The sequence below is a fragment of the Narcine bancroftii genome, chromosome 3 (assembly GCF_036971445.1).
Source record: "Narcine bancroftii isolate sNarBan1 chromosome 3, sNarBan1.hap1, whole genome shotgun sequence".
NCBI classification, from domain to species: domain Eukaryota; kingdom Metazoa; phylum Chordata; class Chondrichthyes; order Torpediniformes; family Narcinidae; genus Narcine; species Narcine bancroftii.
In genome coordinates, this window is record NC_091471.1 from 296,122,126 (window position 1) to 296,138,642 (window position 16,517).

Genomic DNA, 16,517 nt, shown 5'->3' on the forward strand with positions numbered 1-16,517 from the left:
CACCATTTTGTATAACATCAACATGACGTCCCAACACTTGTATTCAATGCCTCGGTCAATGAAGGCAAGTGATCCCACACTCTTTCTTTTCTACACTGTCTACCTGTGCTGCCATCTTTAAAGAACTGTGCACCAGCACCTCAAGGTCCCTCTGCTCCACAGCACTCTTTAGGTACAGCTGTTAACAAAGAAAGACCTGCCGGGGTTCAATTTGCCCAAACGCAGCACCTCGCAATTCTCTGAAATGAACAGCATCTGTTGTTCCTTTGTCCAGTTCCCTATCTGGTTCAGATCCCATTGAAACCCAGGTAACCTTCTTTGCTGTCCACTGTAGAACATACTTTCGTCTCATCAGCAAACTTACCTTGCCACAAACATCCTTGTCCAAATCATTAATGTATATTGCAAAAACCAGATATCTGAGAACTGAACCCTGAGGCACTCCCCCAGTCCCCCGGAAAAACTGTCTTCTATACCCACTCTCTGACTCCTATCTGAAACAATTTTTTAATCCAATTGGTTAGTTGGCCTCTGATCCTATGTGCCTGAACTTTCCAGACCAACCTACCTCATGGGACCCAAATCAAACACTTTACTAAAATCCATATAAATAACATCAACCACCTTGCCTTCATCTATAATCTTTGCCACCTCTTCAAAAATTCAAGTTTGTGAGGCAAATTTGCAAACACACACTTCATGCTGGCACTCCTCAATTTTCCTCTGGCCATCCAAATGTTGATAGATTCTGACACAGATGACAGACTGACAGGTCTGGAATTACCTGGATTATCCAAGAGGCCTTTTTCAACAACAGCATCACATTTGCCATCCTTCAGTCCTCCAGAACTTCTCCTGTCTTTGAGTATCTGAAAACACTGTCTTAATTCTACAGTTAAGAATGTCTGTAAGGCCCCAACAATTTCTTTCCTGTTTCCCACAACATTCTGGGTTGCACCTGGTCTGGACCTGGAGACTTATCCACCTTGATACGATCTAAGACTTCTATCACCTCTTCATTACTGATGCAGACATACCAGCATATAAATACCACAATAACAGGCCCTTTCAGCCCATGAGCCTGTGCCACCCAGATACAACGATTAACCTACAACCTCCGTTTGTTTTGAATGGTGGGGTGAAAACAGAGGACCTGTATGGAGGAAGTCCACACAGACACGGGGAGAACATGCAGACAGCACCAGATTCGAACCTGATCATTGGTGCTGTAACAGCATTGCACTAACCACTACACTAACTGTCCCACACTGGGCTATCTTTAGTTCCTTCCCTCTCCTTCCCACCCAATTCTGCTCAACAGTAAACACATTCACAAAATATTCACCTCCTCTGGCTCTACACATAGATGTCTCCTTGGATCCTAATTCTATTTTTTCCATTGTGACCCTCTTGTTCTTAATATAAAATCTTTTTGCATTCTCCTTTACACTACCTGCCAAAGCCATTCAGTAATGTCTTTTAGCCCTCCTTATTTCCCCTCCTCAAGGGATTCCCTTAAACCCGGATCTGATCTATGCTTCCTTTTCCTTTCTGTTCTGTACTCTTTGTTAACCAGGGTTCCCCTACCTTGCTGTTCCTGCCTTTTACTGGGGACATGTTTGTCCTGGGCCTTGCTCATTGCCATCTCCGGTAGCCATGCTGTACAAACTGCTGAGAGCGTGACACTAAACTGGCAGAACCAGTGAAGAGTTTAAGTTGATACCAAATGGTGCTGCAGAGATTCATTCTTCATTTTGGCACCAACCCAGACATTTCTGGAAAACCTTAACAAGTCAGGGAGCATCTCTGGAGGAGAAACACAGTTGAAATTGCAGAAATTAGATATGTTAATGAGTCAAGACTTTACAAACAGGCGGAAAGTGGAGCTGGAGGGGTCTGATTCTGCTGTGGAAATATTTGAATGGAAAATATTGCACAAATGTTTACAGAGAGAAAAATCAACAGTCTGTCATTTATAGGTCTAAAGTTCTGTATTTTTCACTCTCACCAGAGAATAAATTCATCAGCTGTGCATCCCACTTCACCCATGGTTACCGTGGCCAGCCCTGGATTGACAGGCCATGGACTCGGGGGTTACTCTCCTGGCATCACCGGTAAGGACGCTCAAGCCTAGCTTGGGAGAGCTCGTATATCCCCCATTGTGACTGGTCTCTGCAAAATGATCTCTGCTGCAAACTGAATGTTCCACATAGAGTGAAGCTCCTTCTGCACCAACCCGTCACACACTCCCAGGGCACAGGTTAGACACAGCGGCTCTCCCTCTGCATTCTCCCATCGCACACTCTCAGGACACAGGTTAGACACAGCGGCTCTCCCTCTGCATTCTCCCATCGCACACTCTCAGGACACAGGTTAGACACAGAGTGAAGCTCCTTCTGTCTCACACAGATACACGTTCACACACTTCTGTGTTATTACTTCCACCAGATGCTGTGGTCCTCAGGGCTAGAACCCACAAGTCCAATGAGGCGCTGCATAATAATGTTAGTTTATGCAGAGTTAAATGCATTTTTACTCTGCATTTTGAGTAAAAACTGAGGTATTTGGAGTACGTGCTTGCTACAGATTCGGAAATGTTTATAATTAGTGCATCAGAAAGCAGAGAGCACATCTCCTTTGAGGCTCTGGCTGCTTTGTAAACTCTGGTCAGGAGGTTCTGCAAGGTCTCAGCCCTGAAATATGGCACAGTACTGCCATCTAATGGTTATTGAGCTGAGTGATCTTCCAGACACTTTGTCCCCACTCCTTCTCCCTTCAGAACCTTGGCACTCTGCTTCACTCACCAGTTGTGTCCGGGACACAAGCCAGGTGAAGTGTGCATTAGCTGGAGCGTGTGGCAGCCGAACCTCCACCACTGCTCCTTTCCCAAGTGAATCATCTCAGACGCAGGATAATCACTTGGTCTAACTCTGGTCTTGCCCTCTGCTGATTGTTTAAACACCACACACACCCTCCTCTCTCCTAGGTTACTCCCTCACTGACAATGCTTCAGTGCCCGTGTACAACCAGGCGTCTGTGCACCAGGATCAAAATTCCATCTGGCATCTGCGGCAGCAACCTCAGCCACACTTGGCCAGCATCCAACCCTCAGCACATCCTCCTCTGGGGTAAGTCTGATCCCGAGGCCAGAGCAATCATTTACACCACTGTCTCGGCCAGTCAGTTAGTCGAGGTAAAAACAAAGAAGTGTTGGAGGATCTCAGCTGCTCTCGTAGCGTCCTTAGAAGGTTGAGATGCCTGAGACCTTCTTCAAGGTATAAGCAAAGAACAGGTAGGCACCTGAAAAAAGACTGGGGGGAGAATGGAAGGTGGAGCAGTGTAGACCAACAGACAAAAGGCATCAATTGGTTATGATAATAAGAAAAGTGAGAATTGATTTTGGCTCTGTGAAAGGAGACAGAGGGATAAGGGGAGAGAGGATGGGGAGCAGTGAGAGTGACTCACAGAACTCCCTTTGAAGAGGAGGAGAACTTTTTCAGGGTAGGCATCCCTCAGAGATTTTGCAACGGAGCAACTGATTGGAGTGAAGAGCAAAAATCAATTCTCGCCTTTCCTTTTATCATGCCCAATTAACACTTTCTGTCCTTCAGTCTGGACTCCTCCCCTCCCATTCTTCCCCCGCCCTTAATACAGACGCCTGTCTCTTTTCCCTTGAGGAAGGACTCTGGCCTGAAATGTCGGTTTCACACCCTCCCTTCCCCCTCCCTTCCCCCTCCCCTCCCCCTCCCCTCCCCCTCCCCTCCCCCTCCCCTCCCCTCCCCCTCCTTTGGCTTGGCTTCGCGGACGAAGATTTATGGAGGGGGTAAAAAGTCCACGTCAGCTGCAGGCTCGTTTGTGGCTGACCAGTCCGATGCGGGACAGGCAGACACGATTGCAGCGGTTGCAAGGGAAAATTGGTTGGTTGGGGTTGGGTGTTGGGTTTTTCCTCCTTTGCCTTTTGTCAGTGAGGTGGGCTCTGCGGTCTTCTTCAAAGGAGGCTGTTGCCCGCCAAACTGTGAGGCGCCAAGATGCACGGTTTGAGGCGTTATCAGCCCACTGGCGGTGGTCAATGTGGCAGGCACCAAGAGATTTCTTTAGGCAGTCCTTGTACCTTTTCTTTGGTGCACCTCTGTCACGGTGGCCAGTGGAGAGCTCGCCATATAATACGATCTTGGGAAGGCGATGGTCCTCCATTCTGGAGACGTGACCCATCCAGCGCAGCTGGATCTTCAGCAGCGTGGACTCGATGCTGTCGACCTCTGCCATCTCGAGTACCTCGACGTTAGGGGTGTGAGCGCTCCAATGGATGTTGAGGATGGAGCGGAGACAACGCTGGTGGAAGCGTTCTAGGAGCCGTAGGTGGTGCCGGTAGAGGACCCATGATTCGGAGCCGAACAGGAGTGTGGGTATGACAACGGCTCTGTATACGCTTATCTTTGTGAGGTTTTTCAGTTGGTTGTTTTTCCAGACTCTTTTGTGTAGTCTTCCAAAGGCGCTATTTGCCTTGGCGAGTCTGTTGTCTATCTCATTGTCGATCCTTGCATCTGATGAAATGGTGCAGCCGAGATAGGTAAACTGGTTGACCGTTTTGAGTTTTGTGTGCCCGATGGAGATGTGGGGGGGGCTGGTAGTCATGGTGGGGAGCTGGCTGATGGAGGACCTCAGTTTTCTTCAGGCTGACTTCCAGGCCAAACATTTTGGCAGTTTCCGCAAAGCAGGACGTCAAGCGCTGAAGAGCTGGCTCTGAATGGGCAACTAAAGCGGCATCATCTCCCCCTCCCCCTCCCCCTCCCCTCCCCCTCCCCTCCCCCTCCCCTCCCCCTCCCCTCCCCCTCCCCTTCCCCCTCCCCTCCCCCTTCCCCTCCCCTCCACACCCTCCTCTCTTTACCTCCTAAGGAATATTTGGAGAGGGGGGGTTGTTAAAAAGATGCCAAAACATACAATGGACGAGGGCTAGTCAGAGTCGGAGACTTGCTCACAGAGTGGAGTGGTTACTGGCGCTCCCTCCCGAAGATGCAAGCGTGTTTTATGGGCAACCAGATTAGGGGACACAACCAAGGCAGCCTGGTGGAGTGGAGATTCACATTAGCGATGTCCCATTTCACCCCCCACCCCCCCCCCAACTATACCTCTTCCCTCCCTTCCAATTCCCTCAGTCTGTTCCCTATTATTATCCTTCCCCACCCTCCCCATACTAACCCTCCTCTCCCTTGAGGGGTCAAAGTGAGGGAGGGAGAGAAAAGGAGAGAGAGAGAAAAAAGGGGAAAATGTTTCAGTCAATTCTCAATGGAGGCAGAATGTGGGTGCTCTGTGTTCAAACTCAAGGAACTTCTGCCGTGAATACTGAAGCAATGTTGGTATCCTTCCTCTCACTCCCATTTCCCCCACCCCTCCACACCCTCCTTTTCCCCTCCCCTCCACACCATCCTCTTCCCCTACCCCTCCACACCTCTAACCCCCACCCCTCCACACCTCTAACCACCACCCCTCCACACCTCTAACCCCCACCCCACCACACCCTCCTCTCCCCCTCCCATCCCTTCCTTTCCCTTCTCCCCCTCCCACCCCTCTTCCCCTGCCACCCCTCTTCCCCTGCCACCCCTCTTCCCCTCCCACCCCTCTTCCCCTCCCACCCCTCTTCCCCTCCCACCCCTCTTCCCCTCCCACCCCTCTTCCCCTCCCACCCCTCTTCCCCTCCCACCCCTCATCCCCTCCCACCCATCTCCTCCTCCCACCCTCCTCTCCCCCACCCCTCCCACCTCTCCCCCACCCCTCCCACCTCTCCCCCACCCCTCCCACCCTCCTCTCCCCCACCCCTCCCACCCTCCTCTCCCCCACCCCTCCACACCCTCCAATCCCCCACCCCTCCACACCCTCCTCTCCCCCACCCCTCCACACCCTCCTCTCCCCCACCCCTCCACACCCTCCTCTCCCCCACCCCTCCACACCCTCCTCTCCCCCACCCCTCCACACCCTCCTCTCCCCCACCCCTCCACACCCTCCTCTCCCCCACCCCTCCACACCCTCCTCCTCCACACTCTCCTCTCCCCCTCCCACCCCTCCACACCCTCTTCTCCCCCTCCCACCCCTCCCACCCCTCCCCACCCTCCTCTCCCCCTCCCACCCCTCCCCACCCTCCTCTCCCCCTCCCCACCCTCCTCTCCCCCTCCCACCCCTCCCCACCCTCCTCTCCCCCTCCCACCCCTCCACACCCTCCTCTCCCCTCCCACCCCTCCACACCCTCCTCTCCCGCCCACCCCTCCACACCCTCCTCTCCCGCCCACCCCTCCACACCCTCCTCTCCCGCCCACCCCTCCACACCTCTCCCGCCCACCCCTCCACACCTCTCCCGCCCACCCCTCCACACCTCTCCCGCCCACCCCTCCACACCTCTCCCGCCCACCCCTCCACACCTCTCCCGCCCACCCCTCCACACCTCTCCCGCCCACCCCTCCACACCTCTCCCGCCCACCCTTCCACACCTCTCCCGCCCACCACTCCACACCTCTCCCGCCCACCCCTCCACACCTCTCCCGCCCACCCCTCCACACCTCTCCCGCCCACCCTTCCACACCCTCCTCTCCCCCGCCCACCCCTCCACACCCTCCTCTCCCCCGCCCACCCCTCCACACCCTCCTCTCCCCCGCCCACCCCTCCACACCCTCCTCTCCCCCACCCACCCCTCCACACCCTCCTCTCCCCCGCCCACCCCTCCACACCCTCCTCTCCCCCGCCCACCCCTCCACACCCTCCTCTCCCCCGCCCACCCCCCAAACACCCTCCTCTCCCCCTCTCACCCCCACCCACTCAATCTAACCTCTGCCTTTCTTTTCTCCTTCCCCTCCACCTTCCAGGGTAAGCAGCCCCTCCCACCTGCCCCATCCGGCATTTCAGATGGTCAGCGTCAAGTCGGAGCGTGCCTCCCCCCACAGTGAGGGAGGCAGGGGTTCTGGAATGTTCCAGCAGCACGAGGGACGACTGTGCCTCAGTCCCTGTGAGGACCCCAAGGATTACGCCAAGGGTTTCCCATGCCCAGTGGTGCTGAGCCGTCCACCATCTGCAGGAGAAGAGGGCGTCCCCACCAAGCGGATGCGACCAGTGGACAGGTGGCAGAGATGACCCCATGGCCACACTTACGACAGACTGACGGGACCGGGTATTCACTCCTGGAACCCAGGCCCTCCCTCCAATGATCCCTGCCCAGACTGGGAGCCACGCTCTTAACCCTTTGAGAACCAGGCTGGCATTTAGCAGCGTTCGGGATGCTCCTTCCCTCCTCCCACCGCTTAGCTGGCGCTCCCCCTTCAGGGTGGGAGTGTCTCCCTTTTCCCCTCCATGCCCTTTCCTGCCCATTGCTCTGTGTTTGCACATGACTATCGTGTCCTCTGGATCAGGCAAAGTCCTGAGAGTAGAGGTGGTTGATGGGTGAATGGTTCTCCGGCGCGGGACGCCTCTCTTACCCCTCTCACACTGGCTCTCACTGCATGTGTAACTGGACTTCTGTGATACAGGAGGCATTTGCATTTGTTACGTCCCTGCATGAGTAATTCCTACCAGTGAGCACTGGCTGTGTGGGGAAATGGAGCATGGAACCCACCTGGGATGTTAACAAATCCAGTGCTCCGACCCTGGGTACGTGGAAAATCCAATGTTCCTGGCCCTGAGGGTCGGGGGGAAATCCAGTGCTCTCAGCACTAGGAAATAAGGGGGATGGGGGGCAAATCCAGTGTTCCAGTACTGGGGACAGGGGGCAAATCCAGTGTTCTGGTACTGGGGGTTGGGGAATCCAGTGCTCCTGGCCCTGGGGGGAGCACTGGGCAAATTTGTGAGCAGGGGCCAAATCCAGTTTTGCCTGGGGGGACATGGGTAAATCCAAGGTTCCCAGCCCTGGGTGCTGGGTAAATCCAGGGTCCCCGGTGTTGGGTAAATCCAGTTTTCCCTGCCCTATAAGGATGGGGGTTAATCCAGTGTTTCTGGCCATGGGTGCTAGGTAAATCCAAGGTTCTTGGCCCTGGGTGCTGGGTAAATCCAGTGTTCCCAGCCTGGGTCATGAGTAAATCCAGTCCTCACCTGACCCTTGCCTCCCACTTGCACAGCACAACACACGACTGGGAATGGAGATGGGGATAGAGCCAGCACTGTGGTATGTTCCCACCATCACCAACAGGAAGTGTCTGTCGGTGAAGCTGAAGCCCAGGACAGGTGAGGATCTCTCTCCTGGTGTCAGTGCATGTTTGCCATCCCTGGGAAAAGGGTGCCCCACCAGATCACAGCTGTCTCTGCACCAATAGGACGCAAGACTCCTGGGCAGAAAGCCACTCCAATCCCATCATATGGGAGGGTGAGGGTGACCTTTCAGTTAACACCATTGGGCTGAGGTACGACGTTACAGGCCAGCTCCAGTCCTCTGTACACACTGTGCAAATTAACTGCCAGTGAGATCGTCAAAAGGAAACATCAGAGAGAGCCCAAGGTTCCTGACAACCTTAATGCAAACTCTGCTGTGTCGACCTGGTTTACAAAGGGTATTGTTTTTAGCTAAATATTGTTCTGTTTATTTTTTAAAAGTGAAAGTTCCTTCGCAGTGCGAGTGAACTCTGCCTTCCCTTTCCCTTTTCTCTTGCATTGTGCGAGACCTACCTGATGCTGAGGATGTTGGCCAGAGGGTGGGGTTAGACCAGCAACACTGCTCTCAATGAATCCTGGACAGCCCTGAGCTCCATTGAAGATTCATCGAGTCCACTCGTGCTCCCTCCCCTCCAACTGGCCCCAATTACCTGCCTCTTCCCTTCCTTTACCTTCCTCTATTCGTATCTTGACTCCTTTCCCCTTTCTTCCATCTTCTGATCAGCCATCCTTCCCCCTCCTCTTCCTGTCTTCCCCTTCAGTGTTGTACATCCCAACACCCAACGTCAATGGAACAGCACCTCACAGGAATATGATATGAACAAGAGGAGCATTGCAGAAAATAGAAATTTGTTTTGGTGAGGGGGTGGGGGGGGAATGTTAGGGTGAGGAGGGACAGAGTGAGGAAGAGGATTCACACTGAGGAGGATTTTACAGTGAGGAGGGGTGTTACAGTGAGGAGGGGGTTATATAAAGTTGGAGAGTGTAATGGGAAGGAGGGAGGTTATTGGAAGGAGGGGGAGTTACAAGGAGGAGGCCCCGTATTGGGAAGGAGGGAGGTTACAGGAAGGAGGGGAAGTTGAGGGGAGGAGGGCCCGTATCAGGAAAGAGGGAGGTTACTGGAAGGAGGGGAAGTTACGAGGAGGAGGGCCCATATCGGGAAGGAGGAAGATTATGGGAAAGAAACGGTATTATGGTGAGGAGGGTTGTTAAAGTCGGAGAGTGTAATGGGAAGGAGGGGGAGTTATGATGAGGAGAGACTATGGGAAGGAGGTGGGGCTATGGTGAGGAGGTGTGTTACAGTGAGGAGGGGAAGGTACTGGAAGGAGGGGGTGGTTATGGTTAAGGAGAGGGCAGAATTAGAGGTCAGAGTTAGTTCTAGGACAGGGTGTCGGACTGAGCAATGTCCCTCAGTACAGGCCTTCATGCAGTGTGGGGCAGTACATAGAGTGATTCTGGTTGGTGGGTGAATCAGGACCCTCAGACATTTTTGGGAGGGGACACATGGCACTCAGGTTTTATGATTTACTCGTGTGGCAGTCAGGAGCTTCAGCAGAAACAATCTCTTGGATCCCCAGCATCCCAGCTTCCGAAGGTTCCAGCTGACAATCCCTCGGGAGACTTCTGTCCAAAATGTGTTATTTGTCATGTGCAATCTTGGAATGTGTGGAGGGTTTCCAAAAGGTTCTATGTAGTTGGTTGACCTTTCATTTTCTCCAGTTGCTTCCTTCACCCCTGGACACACGTATAACCATGGGCATCCGGATGAAAGTGGGCAGAACTCTTCAGTGAAAATCACTGTCTGTTTTATTAAGTTAACTGAAAAAAAAACAAATAAAAGTTCTTATTGCAGTTTTCTGTCTTGTATTTTTTTTTGCCCACTCCACCGACAAGCACTGGAACCCAGGAGCCATGTCAGGATCGAACCTGCGCCCCACACCTCAGGGTGGAGGCTCTCAGTGGGCTTGTGTTCATCCAAACCTTCCCATGGCCTTCCAAAAGGCTTCTGATCAGCAAAGGCTGAAATCCATGGGATCGGGAGGGCAGTTTCTTGGAGGTGAGAACTCTCCAGGGATCAGGAACATAGTTTCAATTTGTCCTGTCTGGGATCCATGGAACATCTCCACAAAAAGATTGGGTGTTATGCCTGGTGCGATGTCCCTCAGGCTCTCCTTCTGGAAAATCAATAAGCTTCTTGGATTTGGTGATGTTGAGAGCAAGATTGTTTTTCTGGCACCACCCAACCAGGTTCTCGATCTCTATTCTGTATTTTGACGCAACATTCCCAGTTATTCGGCCTACAATGGTGATGGATCGGCAAATTTGGAGCTGATCATGGATGTGCAAGGAATGGAGCAAGGGACTAAGCAGACAGCCTTGAGGTGCTCCTGTGTCAGGGTGGAGGAGGTGATTGGGGCCTGCTGATGAGGAAGTTGAGGATCCAGTTGTGATTTAGACACACTCAAATAGTTCTCATAGGGACACACATTTCCTGATGAAGTTGGTAAGCACTGTGGCACATTCATTCAGATCCACAACCTAGACCTTGAATGGAGCCCGGTCCACTGAACCCTCCCCCCCCCACCACAAAGGCCATCATGTAGCCAGTCAACAGTTCCCCTCCACTTCCTCCAGACCATTTCTGTCCACTGCTCTTTCCATGCTCTTCCACTTCTGTCTGTGTACAGGAAGGAGGACTGAAAATTCCATCTCATTGTGGTTCTCATTCACCTTCTCAGCAGCAGGGATCTGAACAATGTACAGTCTGCCATCGAGGGCTTTAGAGATTGGGCTGTGCAGCCTAAACCTCACCAAGACCAATGCCACAGACGCACGGATTCCAACAAATGCCTTGGAGCCTATGCCTGCCCTGAGCCACTCAAATCCATGTGAATGTCACAAGTTCAAAGTGAACTTGGGTTTAATCATTTCAGGTTGCAAATTGTGAATGTAAATTTTGCTAAATGAGTAACCGAATGACTATACCACCACAGCAACCACAGCCAATCTCAACCCAAGTCTATAGGACTAGGATCTTGACGTGCAACTCCTGAAGGAAAGCAGTATCGTCAAAGGAGTTCCCTTATGAATTAGATGTTGAGTCCAAGGCCTGTCTATCCATCCTGGTGCCCTGGGCTAAGATTCACATCGACAATCAACAGTTTAAAAAAATAATAATAATTTTTTTTTAAATGTAGACATACAGCATGGTAACAGGCTATTTCAGCCTCCCAATTTACACCCCATTAACCTACATCCCCTGTATGTTTTTTCAATGGAGGGAGGAAACCAGAGCCTCCAGAGAAAACCTATGCAGACACAGGGAGAACATACAAACATCTAACAGACAGTACGGGACTCGAAAGCCCAGTCTGGTCTCAATCACTGGTGCTGTAAAAGTGTTGTGCTAACTGTTACAACCACTGCACCGCCCTTCAGTTATTGGTTTTATCTTTGCAATCCAAAAAATATTGGGGGAGAACCATGTAACTGGGGGGCCTGCTTTCACACACCCACTGAAAGACAGGAATTAACCACCTTTTAACTGCTTCACTTACCTGTGTGAGCCGAACCAATGTGGGATGGTAGGGGTGGGGGGGTGGGGTCATTTTAATCCTGGTAATGATCCAGCAAGGTAGGTAGTATCAATTAAATAGAATCTCGGTTACTAGTTAATTGAAACCCGATAACCTGGTTAATGAAACCAGGCTGTGTAAAACCAACGGGCTTCATAAATCAGGTTGAAAATGCAAGGCCACAGTTCAAAGGAGGAAGAGAGGAAGCTCAATAGCTTGGAAATGTTTTCTGACAAAGGTTCCAGCTGTAGAACCATAGAGCACTACAGCACAGAAAACAGGCCCTTGGGCCCTTCTAGTCTGTGCCAAACTATTCATCTGCCTAATTCCATTGACCTTCTTCAGTTGGCAGCTCGTTCCACACTCCCACCACTCTCTGTATGAAGTTCTCTCTAATGTTTCCCCTAAACTTTTCCCCTTTCACTATTAACCCATGACCTCTGGTTTGTATCTCACCAAACCTCTGCAGAAGAAAAAGCTTACCTGCATTTACTCTTTCTATACCCTTCATACTTTTTTTATATCTATCAAATCTCCCCTCATTCACCAAGCGTCCAGGGGAATAAAGTCCTAACATGCTTAACCTTTCCCTGTAACTCAGTTCCTGAAATCCATGCAACATCTGAGTAAATCTTCTCTGCAATCTTTCAATGATACTGATATATTTCCGGACACAGCAGCTCAGCTCCGTGGACAGCACCTCCTGTTCCTGGAGGAGGTGCAGACACCATCGTGGATCCAGACAGCTGGGCCTCAAGCTCTGGGTCTTGGAGCCCGAGCAATGGCAGGTCAGCCTGGGGGAATAGGAAGTTCAGTGGATAGTCAGTAAGAGGGAGCAGGTGGACAGGGAGAGACAGCAATCCCCTCACCCAAAGATTTCCCTGGTGGATATGGTGAAGATGATATTCCTTCAAGGAAGTATAGGGGCAGGTGGGAACAAGGCACCATTATGGCTCTGCTACATAGGTTTAGAAAGTTTATTTGTCACAAAATACCAAGCACAGTGAGGAGGGTTCTTCTGAGAGCAGTACTAACATTCATGCAGTCATGTAAAGAGCACAATTACAGCAAATGGGACTACACTGAAAGGGAAGCAGAAATGCACTGTTATGGGGTTCAATCATGAATATGGTCGCTGAAGGGAAGAAACTGCTTTTAAGCCTGTTGGTGTGCACTTTCACATACTTAAGCCATCCCTGATGCTAGGAGAGAGAGAGAAGAGAGTGACCCGGGTGATGATTCCTTCAGTGAGTCGGCTGCCTTTCCATGGCAGCGGGAGATGTAGGTGGAGTCCATGGAGGGGAGGGAAGTTTGCATGATGTTCTGAGCTGCATTCACCACCTCCTGCAGTTTCTTCCAATATTGAGCACAGCACATCCCATCCATTCTGTGATGCATCCAGCAAGTCTGGTCTCAATGATGCTCCTATAGGTGTTGCAAAGGGGCAACGAGGACACGCTGAACCTCCTTAATTTTAATTAGAAAATAGAGGCCTTGGTGCATTTTTTTGACTGTTCCATCAATGTGTGTATCCCATATCAGGTCATTGGAGAGATTTATTCCTAAAACTTCCAATGGTCCATCTTTTTTAAAATTTTTATAATTTTTTTATTTTTCACACTGAACCATATCAACCAAAATACATACAAATGTTTCCCTCTTAAATATACACAGTGGCATTTTCCCCCCTCCAAAACCAATCAACATTCAATATATACAAAACAATAAAACCATTAAACAATGTCATCTCACAATGAAAAATAAACAAGAAAATTGTATCATCTACTTTTACACACTGGATCAAGTCATTTTATCTTATCATTTTATAATTTTAGGGGGTGGAGGTCCGCGGTAGGCCCTCTCTGTTGTGTTACATGTACGGTTCCCAAATTTGTTCAAATAATGTGACTTTATTTTTTAAATTATATGTTACTTTTTCCAATGGAATACATTTATTCATTTCCAAGTGCCATTGCTGTACTCAAGCTCTCTTCCAATTTTCAAGTTGACATTATACATTTTTTTTGCTACTGCTAAGGCTATCATAATAAATCTTTTTTGCACTTCATCCAGTTTGAGGCCTAATTCCTTACTTCTTATATTACTTAGAAGAAAGATCTCTGGATTTTTTGGTATGTTGCTTTTTGTGATTTTATTTAATATCTGATTTAGATCTTCCCAAAACTTTTTCACTTTCTCACATGCCCAAATTGCATGTACTCTTGTTCCAGTTTCCTTCTTACAGCGAAAACATCTATCTGATACTGTTGGGTCCCACTTATTTAACTTTTGGGGCGTGATATAAAACCTGTATCATGCATAACCTTGTGTTTATTATATTCTTCATAGTTCCAGAGCATAACTTTTCCCATGTTTCATTTTTTATCTTTATGTTTAAATCCTTTTCCCACTTTCATCATTTTCCTTATCTTGCAGCTTGATGTACATGTTCGTTATAAATCTTTTAATTATCATTGTGTCTGTAATCACATATTCAAAGCTGCTTCCTTCTGGTAATCTCAGTCTGTTTCCCAATTTATCCTTTAAATAAGTTTTCAGTTGATGATATGTAAACATTGTACCATAAGTTATTCCATATTTGTACTTCAATTGTTCAAATGTTAATAAATTATTTCCCAAAAAACAATTTTCTATTTTTTTAATTCCTTTTCTCTCCCATTCTCTAAAGGAAAGGTTATCTATTGTAGGGATTAGCGGATTTTCCATCAATAATAATTTTGGTATTTGGTCATTTGTTTTTTCCTTTCTAAGGGGATCTTCTTCCATATGTTGAATAAATGATGCAATACTGGTGAGCTTTTATATTGTACCAGCTTTTCATCCACTTATAAAGTATATGTTCCAGTACCTTCTAAGCTCTATCTTAGTCCAACCTGGTTTTACCCTTGTCTGATAAAAATCTGATAAATACCTTAATTGTGCTGCTCTATAATAATTTTTAAAGTTTGGTAACTGCAAACTACCTTGGTTGTACCTCTCTGTTAATTTATCTGACCCTATACTTGTTTTCCCCCCCCCTTTCCACAAAAATTTCCTTATTATTCTCTTTAGTTCATTAAAGAATTTCTCTGTTAAGGGAATTGGCAACGATTGAAATAAGTATTGTATCCTTGGGAAAACATTCATTTTAATGCAATTTACTCTCCCTATCAAGGTTAGCGGTAATTATTTCCAATGTTCTAAGTCTTTCAGCAATTTCTTTATTAGTGGCTGATAATTTAATTTGTACAAGTGGCTTAAATTATTATCTAACCTGATCACTAGGTATCGGATTGCTTGTCTTTGCCATTTAAATGGTGATTCTTTTTTAAATTCTGTATAATCCGCATTACTCATTGGCATCACTTCACTTTTATTTGCGTTGATCTTGTACGCTGATATTTCTCCATACTCCTTCAATTTCTTATGTAGTTCTTTTATTGATATTTCTAGTTCTGTTAAGTATACTATGATGTCATCTGCAAATAAACTGATTTTATACTCCTTCTCCTTTATTTTTATCCCTTTTATTTTATTTTCTGATCTTATCAGTTCTGCCAATGGTTCTATTGCTAAAGCAAACAGTGAGGGAGATAGTGGACATCCCTGCCTAGTTGACCTACTTAATTTAAATTGGTTCGATACATATCCATTTACTGTTACCTTCGCCAATGGTCCATTATATAATGCTTTAATCCAATTAATGTATTTTTCTGGTAGATTGAACCTCTGTAATACTTTGAATAAATAATTCCATTCTACCCTGTCAAAGGCTTTTTCTGTGTCTAAAGCAACAGCCACTGTTAGTTTCTTATTTCCTTGAACTGCATGAATTAAATTAATAAATTTAAAGACATTATCCGCTGTTCGTCTTTTCTTAATAAATCCAGTTTGATCTTGTTTTACTATTTTTGGTACACAGTCAGCCAATCTGTTTGCTAATAAATTTGCTATTATCTTATAATCTGAATTAAGTAGAGATATTGGTCTATACGATGTTGATGTTAGTGGATCTTCCCCGTCTTTTGTATTACTGTAATTATTGCCATCTTACATGAAAAGTTTTGTGTTTCTTCTATCTAGTTCATTACTTCCAGGAGAAGAGGAATTAATAACTCTTTAAATGTTTTATAGAATTCTATTGGGAATCCATCCTCTCCAGACGTTTTATTGTTTGGGAGCTTTTTTAATATATCCTGTACTTCCTCTATTTTAAATGGTTTTATCAGTTTGTTTTGTTCCTCTTCTTGCAATTTTGGCAGTTCAATTTTAGCTAAAAACTCTTCTACTTTATCATCTTTCCCCTCGTTCTCAGTTTGGTATAATTGTTCATAAAATTTCATAAAGTTCTCATTAATCTCCATTGGATTATATGTAATTTGTTTGTCCTTCTTCCTTGATGCCAATACAGTTCTTTTAGCTTGTTCTGCTTTAAGTTGCCAAGCTAATATTTTATGTGTTTCTTCTCCCAGTTCATAATACTTTTACTTTATTTTCATTATGTTCTTCTCCACCTTATACGTTTGCAATGTTTCGTATTTTATTCTTTTTGTCTGCCAATTCTCTTCTTTTTGTTATATCATCCCTCTTTGCTAGTTCCTTTTCTGTACTTACTATCTCCTTTTCCAACTGTTCTATTTCCCAATTGTAGTCCTTTTTCATCTTAGATACAGAACTTATTATCTGCCCTCTAATGAAGGCTTTCATTGCATCCCATAATGTAAATTTGTCTTTCACTGATTCTGTATTTATTTCAAAGTACGTTTTAATTTGGCATTCAATAAACTCTCTAAATTCCTCCCTTTTAAGTAGCAT

General features: G+C 47.7%; 1 protein-coding gene across 5 annotated transcripts in view; it reads left to right on the plus strand.

Annotated features, from left to right (window-relative positions):
• mef2b (myocyte enhancer factor 2b) overlaps positions 1 to 9,978 on the plus strand; it is a 92,870-nt gene extending 82,892 nt beyond the window's left edge. For all 5 annotated transcript variants that reach the window (XM_069928569.1, XM_069928572.1, XM_069928571.1 and 2 more), the window contains exons 7-9: positions 2,012 to 2,114; positions 2,987 to 3,128; positions 6,855 to 9,978. In XM_069928569.1, the coding sequence (XP_069784670.1) occupies positions 2,012 to 2,114; positions 2,987 to 3,128; positions 6,855 to 7,119 (510 nt within the window). In that variant the 3' untranslated portion in view covers positions 7,120 to 9,978. The remainder of the gene's footprint in view (positions 1 to 2,011; positions 2,115 to 2,986; positions 3,129 to 6,854) is intronic.
• Positions 9,979 to 16,517: the final 6,539 nt, after the last annotated feature.